The 8,656-nt window shown below is 46.4% G+C and overlaps 1 protein-coding gene across 1 annotated transcript; it reads right to left on the bottom strand.

The window, feature by feature from the left end:
- Positions 1–794: 794 nt before the first annotated feature.
- COMMD9 (COMM domain containing 9) lies at positions 795–7,875 on the bottom strand. Its single transcript, XM_010586012.1, has 6 exons — positions 7,757–7,875; positions 7,504–7,629; positions 6,823–6,962; positions 6,003–6,037; positions 2,486–2,589; positions 795–1,771 (listed from the first exon to the last, which is right to left on the bottom strand). The coding sequence occupies exons 1-6, from the start codon at positions 7,805–7,807 to the stop codon at positions 1,631–1,633; spliced, it is 597 nt and encodes a 198-aa protein (XP_010584314.1). The 5' UTR covers positions 7,808–7,875; the 3' UTR covers positions 795–1,630.
- Between the last annotated feature and the right edge of the window lie 781 nt (positions 7,876–8,656).

The following is an 8,656-nucleotide window of genomic DNA, read 5'->3' as shown; positions in this document are numbered from 1 at the left end:
AGACTTCCTCAAACTGAAGAAGTCTATTACAGATGTTTTTCACAGCCTGAATCTTACGGAACAGATTCTTGAATATCCACCTTCTCCTTTCAGATTTCCCTATTATATATGAAATTTACCAGTTTACCTTGATACTGTACTAAGCGTTACAATCTTTACTCAAAGTAGACCTGAACAAGTGACTTGTCATACATCTCATCTTGATGCGTAAGGTGTATTACACCAGTATCTTTTAAAGGCACAAGCTTCATTTACACTTATACTCTAGCCTGCACTCTGTGGGGACATACAAAATTAACACAGCTCTATAGTTTATGCATACATCTTGAATGATTTCACGTTTCCAAACACAAGAGACAATGTTTTGCGTCTTGAAGGAGAGCCAAATGTTTTATGAAAGGTGGGACTTTGCCTTAAACAAAGCATTTGGATCCAGTCTTCCAGTTTGGAGCATTATAGAAACTCATCAGAAAGAAAAGTCTGAATTTTGTTCATTTTCTGCACTTACTCTTCCACACTTTCAATGCACATATATTTACAAAGTTTTAGGTCAGGGTCATCACCTGCAATACTGTACAGAGCCGGTGGCTGTAGAAAAAGGTGCCCTGAAACTGTATTATAATGAAGAGAAGACAGTTTAAAAGATAAATCCATTTGAACAGGAAACAAAAGATTCCTTTTCAGCAACAAACATGAACATCCATTAAACCAGCCTAGAAACTAGGCACCATCACAAAGGCTGAGGTAACCCAGGACAACATCTCTTCAAGACTGAAAAGGATTCACAAAATCAATTAGCAGTTTGTTTTTTAACCAAATGAAGATTTATACAAACAAACAACAGAACACTTTGGGGAAGTATAGGCACATATTGCCACAGAAGGGTTTTCTACAGTATAGACAATGGCCATCAATTCTTTACTGTCCCGGACGGGTTTTTGTGCAGGGAAGGCAAAGCCCAGAGTACAATAAACCCAAACATGAATTATCTGAACTCCTTTTTTCAAAGAGGAGGAGGAAATTACTTGCTGCTAAAGATGTTCAGGCTAGTCATTTTGTAAATGGTGCTATGAAGCTGATCAGAAGGGAATGCGTTGTAGCATAATTGCCCTATTTCAAAGCATTATCCTGTAATAACAATCTGCAGCATGGCTGTGCTTCATTGAGAGGGAGACAGTGCTACATCCAGCATGCACCTCAGTACATGCACATTCCAGAGAGAAGCACCCTCCTTGTCTGCTAATGCTGGAAGGCAGCCCATTAACCAGCTTGAGCCTTTTAGATCCTAATTTCAGGGCAGAGAGATAGTACTTACTTCATTGGCTGCAGCTATTTGCTATTTCCAGTTATGACCCTTGTGATTAAGCCAAGCTCTGAGCCCTCAAGTGCTTTTCTGAAATGGACACCAGCTTTTATTCAACAACATAGTAGGAAAACACTTTTTGGTATCAGACCAAAGGAATGTTTTAAGTGTCAGCTTTTCAAAAGCTATCTTACTAACTCAGTAAAGAAATATCTTTAATTTTGTTTTGTTAAAACAGAAAACATGTTACACTAGGCTGCAACTTATGAGAGCTGTAGGTAGAGAATACTTCCCTTCCTTGCTGCTGGAATCCATGCCCTGGCGTATTCATTTGTTTGCAACAGCAGAAAGTTGGTCCCGGATCCTTCCTAGACCTTCTAACATAGTGTCCAGGGTTTCTTTGCTCAGTTCCACAGTCAGTGCAGAAACAACAGGACTATTTCCACATAAGGCAACATCTTCCTGAATCTGAAAATAGGAACACAGACATTAGCTGTATGAAAAATTCATTCACGTGTTTTTCCAGTGCCACAACAAAAGTCAGTGTTTAATACACAGATTAAGAAAAATGCCTTAAATTTGGCATCCAGCTCCATCCTGAAGGACCATGGCACATTTTCTAAGCTGTGTGCCTCACTAGCGAAGTGCGGTCCCATTGACAGAGTGCAAGATTTTTTTTCCTCCTACTCTGAAATCCACCCATCCCATCTTTACTGGTTGGGGGATCCAGAACTCTGTAGAATATAAGCAGTAAGTTTAGCTATACTCTCCAAATGATAGATGTGGCCAGTGAAGGAAGTTATTAGTAATCAAAAGTAATTTCTCAACTAATGCAGTCAGCTAAACATGCTGATGAGTGGCTTAGAATTAAAGGGCAATGACTTCATTATTTATCTTCTTTCCTTCTCTAGAGAACAATGGTGACCAGGAACAAATATGCTGCCTTCTCATATCCTCATGCAAAGAAAACTCTCCCTTGCAAGAAAAAGGGCTTCCAGCACAGACATCATTCCCAGGCTCTGTGGTATTTCAAAGATCACCTCTGAGAAACTCTGTTAACTGCCCACCAGGCAATATACAAGCACCAGATGCCTGTCTGAACTGTTTTGCACTACCACTGGCAAAGTCAGGTGTTGGACTTGTTTAATTTGATCCCACATCCTTTACGGCCACTGACATTACCTTTAACTGGAGCAGGCAAGTAGGGACTGCCATTCTGCTGATGCTGTCTGAAGACGTCTTGATGTCCACCCTCCAGTCCATGTCGACCAGCCGAGGCAGGGAGACTGAGGGATTAAAAAATGGGTCTGTTACACCCAGCAGCACATGATCACACCAGACGCTAGAACCTGTGACTACCACCATGTACATGCTTCTCCACTTCTGGCCCTGGGAAGTGTACAGCTTTAGTGCTACTACATGGTTTCACACCATTTTCACTCTACAATAAGCCAGTCTCTGAAGGCCTCCTCATGACACAGGAAGGACAAACAGGGCTCTCCCATCATCACATGCAAGGGTGGCACAGTGCAAGACAAGCATAGGTTAATTCACAAAGCAGGTGGGAGAAGGAGACCAGTAAGATGTCACCTCCACCTCTTCATCCCCTGCCTTGCTGCCTGCAACACTCAACTAGCGTTTTTCATCATGAGTTGCTCTGGGACCTACATGCTTTTTGCTCCGTTCTGTAACGGGTAAGAAAGCACACAGGAATGCTCTTAAAATCCAGCAGTATAAAACATGTTATTTCAGGCTCCCCAACCTGTGAATCAAAGCATCCTGCAGTACAGCATATGTACTGGTAAACTGCAATCTTCACATGTCCTGCCAATTTGTTAAAAATATTGAAGATATCATCCTAATTAATTAGATGTAGCCTAACAGAAATCATTCAACAGTCTGGGGCAATACTGACATCAATAGTTCTGGGCTGGAGACCCCATGAGCCTTCCAAAGGAAAGAGGACAGGTCTGACTTGGCTGCCCTGCCAAGAAATTTGTGTAGCTACCTCTTGCAGAGAGGAGATAGGGATAGTCTCTCATGATAGTGTGCACTTAATGGAGCTTACTGCACTATGAACCCTCAAGAGCCCCTAAACACTGTGCAAACTGGCATAAAAACTGAGATTAAGGTTCTCCCAACAAAACTCTGGCACCAACAGGCTGGCTGCAAGTGCTTTTTGTCAGTTCCTGGGAGCATAATGTTTTTCAACAGTGTCTTTCAGCTGCCAGTAATAAATACAAGGAACATTTGAAGAATATAGTCAAGTGAAACTGAGGCAGGTATTTAGATGAGTGGCATGCAGGTATCTTTCCCCCTTGTTTGAACAAAAAAAAAGTTTCCTACTTTAATTAAAAAAAAAAATACATTTTAACGCAGAAAAAAGAAATAGTATTGACATTTTCACCTCAAATTTACAAGTGTTTTCTCAAACAAACTGCAAACCAGAGGAAAGCATAATTACTTATCCAACCAGATAACAACAGCAAGTGTTAAAAGATGAGGCTTGAACCCTTCGCTGCCCAGTGGTAAAGTGCAATTTACCACCAGAATCCAGAAATTTGGAAAATGTCTGCAAGGTAAATTCCTTGTTTAACATATATGTAAAGGAAACAAGTTGTAAGGTGCAGTTTAACAGGGCATACTTAAAGTCATTCCCACTTCGGTACTGTCGCATTTATAAGAGTCGGGAACACCTCTTGCACCTTTTTCAACTCCATTTTCTGGTAAAAGCTGAGCTACACTTCCTATGTTTGAAAGTGCAGCATCCAAGTTTCCTGGGAAGAAACCAGTAAATTCTCACTAGAATAAAGTCCACACTAAGGACATGGAAACAAAGACAAACCCTTCTGGTTTGAAAAGGGCATTTGCAGCTAAGGGGCTTAACTGCTGTAACTATGTCAGAATAAATGGCTACAGGGTGCCTGAAGAAACATTGTTCCTGTTTATGTCAGCTAGGGATTTTCAAAGAAGACTGAATGAAAGGTAGGACCAACCCCATAAAAGATCTGCAGGGAGGTGATCGTTTATTCTCAATTTAAAATCCCAGCAGTGGTGCTTGGTAGGTTTGAATGTCTTTGCAAAGCCTTATTGAACCGGGTTGTCAGCAGTTACCTGACATCTATTTAAGGCTACCAGAGGCAAAGACTAAACCTCTGTTGAGTGCTAAGGAAAGAGCTGTCTCAATAGGCAATTGCAGCCTGTCTGGATTCTGCCTATCATAAGTTGCCTAGTTTCTTTCCCAAGGGTTGATCACTAGCCTTCCGACTGACTCCAGCTGCTCAAGCTGCTTCCTAAGAGCGCTTACAGAACTTTCTCTTTCTATCTGGGGAAAGGCTCTCCCTCGTCCTCCTGCTCCCCTGAGCAGAGCTGCAGGGGCAGCACAGAACTGGCTGCCTTGCTCTTGCTTTTGGAACAAATTCCAGTTTACAGCCTGTCAGGGCCAGCACTTGGCAGCATTTGCAACAACACAAAATGCATCTGTTTAGCCTTGTATGTTAATTTGCTAAGGTTGACTGGGAGAGGCAGGAAACCATCCACATTTCAGTTGGAATGTCTGTTCTTTAAATCACTGCCTCGGTCCCTATGTAATATATGTCAGATACTTCGTGAATACAATACTAAAATAATCCATCATTTCCTAGAAGACAATCTCATTCCAACAGGCTTAAATATTCATCAAATGAATACAAAGACACGAGTGTCAGAGCAGAGCTCCCAGGCGGGGCTCCAAGAGCCACACACCCAGCCTCGCTTCTGGTTTGTGAAGATCTAGCTAGTGTATTATGCTGGTGTGTCATGCTTGCTCTCAATGCATGACAGTGTTCAGGATACAGGAAAAAGCATTGTGGTAACATTAGAACATTGTTTAGTGTAAGCAACTGCTGTATTTCCTGTACTAGCATTACACAACAGTTTCTTCCCTCTCGCTATTTATACTCCGTTAAAACTTTGAGGGACAGTATTTCCAAGTCTTGCCGTACTGCTTAGCTGTGGACATTCTCTCATCTGCAGGCAAAGAAAAGGGTAAAGAGGATCCATGCAGACCTCAAAGTATTCTGCTTACAAATGAGAGCTGATAAGTACTGCAATTGTAAAGAAAGCCTCTTGCAGAGAAAACAAAGTGTTGTAGCTGCATGGAACACCTAACTGGAATGTAACTCCTTGCCCATGATGCTATTGTTAAAGCTTGCATTCCTTAATTACATCACTGTTTAGAATGGTGAGGAAAAAGAAGAGTTATGAATATATGCCATGTACTTCCTGATGCATGGAAGAGAAAGAATTGACTAGATGTGCAGATATAAGGTATTTCCCAAAATATACATATCCTTCACAGTGCACAATTATTGAATATGGACATCACTTAATGGCCTGAATGGGGAAGTCAGAGTGCTTCACTTTGAAAAGTTTTGCAAATACTTGCTATACACAGCACTCTGCAAGGTAGCAACAGACTGAACATTAAACAGAATTGCTTGAGGACTGGAAACAATTTAGCACAGCAGCACAGATCTGAATACAAGCTTGTTGGCCCCTGCTAAGCTCTCTGATGCCACAACCATACAGCTTCGTCCAAGGCAAATGGGGGTATTCCTATGCTACGTTATGAAAACACGTTGCGATGCACTATTCTAAACTCCAAACTCCAATGACCTCAGGAAACATTAATTGCATCAAGATGTGAACAACTACTCACTCTGACTTGCTTGTGCTTCATTCCTCCAAGCAGAGCTGTCAAAAAGTGGAGAGAAAAAAAAAACAACAGTATCAGCAGTACTTTGATAAAGAAGAAAAAAAAAGAAAAAAGGTAGGGAAAGCATTCAGAGTGGCTTATCCCTGACAGAAGGGTCACCAGGGCTGCAGCAGTAAGCAGGGGAGAGAGACTGCCTATGCTACCAAGTGCCGAGGAAAGGCTGTCACTGGTGGGCAATGGTAGGCAAACTGGTGACCAACTATTGGTTCTTCTGTAAGTACGGCTCACTTACGGCATGTACCTTTCTTCCCGGTTTTATCAAAGCAATGGGCTACCAAGCAGTGAGATGTACAAGCAGCAGAACTGCCATCCTCTCCCACCACCTCACGTATGCTCTACTGTATACACTGCCTCCACACCTAAGCCAAGGTGGTAAGCAGACAGGCATCTAGATGCTACCCAACCAGATTTTGTAGTGCCAAAATCTAACCCTCTATGTTTTATCATCATCTGTAGCATTTTTCTACCACACAGGTGAGTTGTTAGGATAAAAGGGGCTTTGCATTACGTGAATGAGGCCCACACCCATTCCAAAAGCTTTTGGGAAAACCCTCTGTGCCCATGGCTATGTTTTGTTTGCCATTCCACTCAGATGATGTATTTCACTCAACTCTGCTCATCCCAACCTGTGTGCTTATGCCCAAGGCAGGCGCAAAATTCATAGAAACGAGACTCTGCATGCTACCAACTATCCACATATCAAACCAGATACATAGGCTTTAACTTTCCCGCTGAAAGCAAAGGGCAGGTGGGTAGCACTCACATATTCTCCAAGATTATCTTAGTCAAAAGGTTTTTCAGATTTTGGTGGAAGTTTTCTGGAAAGAGAGAGAGGATATCTTCTGCCCTCGTCAAGCCATGGTACACGACATGCCTGGTGAGGCTGTGCAAAGCGGATACCAGCTGTAGGAAAGGAAGAGGAAAAAGGGGTCCGCTGGGTTGACAAGCATTACATATGGCACGGGACAGGCCTTCCACAGCCAGGACAGACACAGCTTCTGCAGCGACAGAAGCCTTGGACACCACCAGGGCCTCGGACACCCCCGTACAGCCCGACAGCCTTAAGGTTGGAGCCGAGGTCCTCGCTGTCCTCTAGCACGCCCCCCTCGGGCACTCACCTTCTGCCTCCCTGTGAGGCCCCCCCGGGCTGCGCCTCCGTGGCGGATCGCTTCTACCCAGCACGTTTCGCTCCAGCAGCGGCCGCCGCGCTCCGCGGGAGCCCCGTGGCGCCACGAACCTTCCCGAGGGCCCGGGCCGCTCCTGACAGATCCTCCCCTCCCTCCTTCCCGCACGGCGAGGCCCACGCAAGCCGGCAGGTCCCGTCCTCCCGCTCCTTCCCTGCGTTCCGGCGCAGCGGGAGGAGGGGGCGCCGCCGAGGCAGCCCGCCGGCTGGCTCCCTCCCTCCCTCCCGCCGGGGACCCGGCGCTGCCCCGCCCGGCCCTACCTGCTCCGCTTCCTCGGGGCCGGCGGTGAGGTCGAGGCAGGCGCGCTGCGCCAGCGGGCCGAGGCCGGCAGGCGGGCTGGAGAAACACTGCCGGCACAGCTGCCGCACGGCGTCCTTCGACGGCGCCTGGCGGGGAGCAAAGCGGAGGAGAGTTGGGGGGGAGCGCTCAGCCGCGGCCCGGGAGAGGCGGCAGCCCCCGCCGCCGGGCCGGGCCGGGCGCTCCCGGCCCGCAGCAGCTCCGCGGCCCGCTCACCTTCAGCAGGCTCTGCAGGGCGGCGAAGTCCCCCTGCCGCAGCGCCGCCATCTTGGCGCTCTCAGCTGAGGCGGGCGCCGAGCCGCCCCTGAGGCGCCGCCGCCGCCATTTTGGCGCTGTCAGCTGAGGCGGGCGGGGCCGGGCGCTGTCGTTCTGCCGTGAGGGAGGGCTTCGCGTTATGGCGGGCTCGGTCCCCGGCGCCGGACTGAAGGCTTAGCAGCCTCCGCCCGCTGTCGAGCGTGTGGGAGTGCGTGTGCCTGCGGCCGGAGCCCCGCAGAGTAGTGGGCTAAATAACTGGCCTCTCCCTCTCCGATCTACTCAGTTTCTTACTGCCGGTGCAAATCTCTGCCTTGGATGCAGAATTTAGCTGTAAACGCTCTGTTTTCAGCCAGTGGGAACCGAAGGCAAAACATTTATCGTGGCACTGCTGCAATGATATAGACCATTATCTTAGTGAACTCTGTATCTTTCACTTTGTAAAGATTTAAATAAGTCTTCTTTCTGAGAGAGAAATAGTCTTCTCTTTGTCATGTGTAATTCCCAGCATATCTGGTTCCGGGGCATCTGTAATCTACGATCTTTCCCCATCACTACTTCCATCATGGCACCCCTGTTGTGGTTTAAGCCCAGAAGCTGCTCGCTCGCTCGCTCCTCCACCCCGGGGCCCTGGTAGGATAGGAGGAGAAAATAGAAAGAAACACTCATGGGTCGAGACAAGGACAGGGAGGGATCACTCACCGTTTATGGTCACGGGCAAAAGACAGGCTCAGCTTGGGGAAGAAAAAAAATCAATTTAATCTGCTACCAATCAAATCAAAACAAGGATATTAGGAAGTAAACCCCAACCTGAGAACACCTTCCCCCCCACGGTCCCTCCTTCCCGCCTCAGCCCCACTCCCG

Source organism: Haliaeetus leucocephalus, unplaced genomic scaffold (genome assembly GCF_000737465.1).
Source record: "Haliaeetus leucocephalus isolate CR32 unplaced genomic scaffold, Haliaeetus_leucocephalus-4.0 Scaffold138, whole genome shotgun sequence".
In the NCBI taxonomy this organism is placed as follows: Eukaryota; Metazoa; Chordata; class Aves; order Accipitriformes; family Accipitridae; genus Haliaeetus; species Haliaeetus leucocephalus.
The sequence above is the reverse complement of the archived record's forward strand: the minus strand, read 5'-3'. Positions and strand labels throughout refer to the sequence as shown.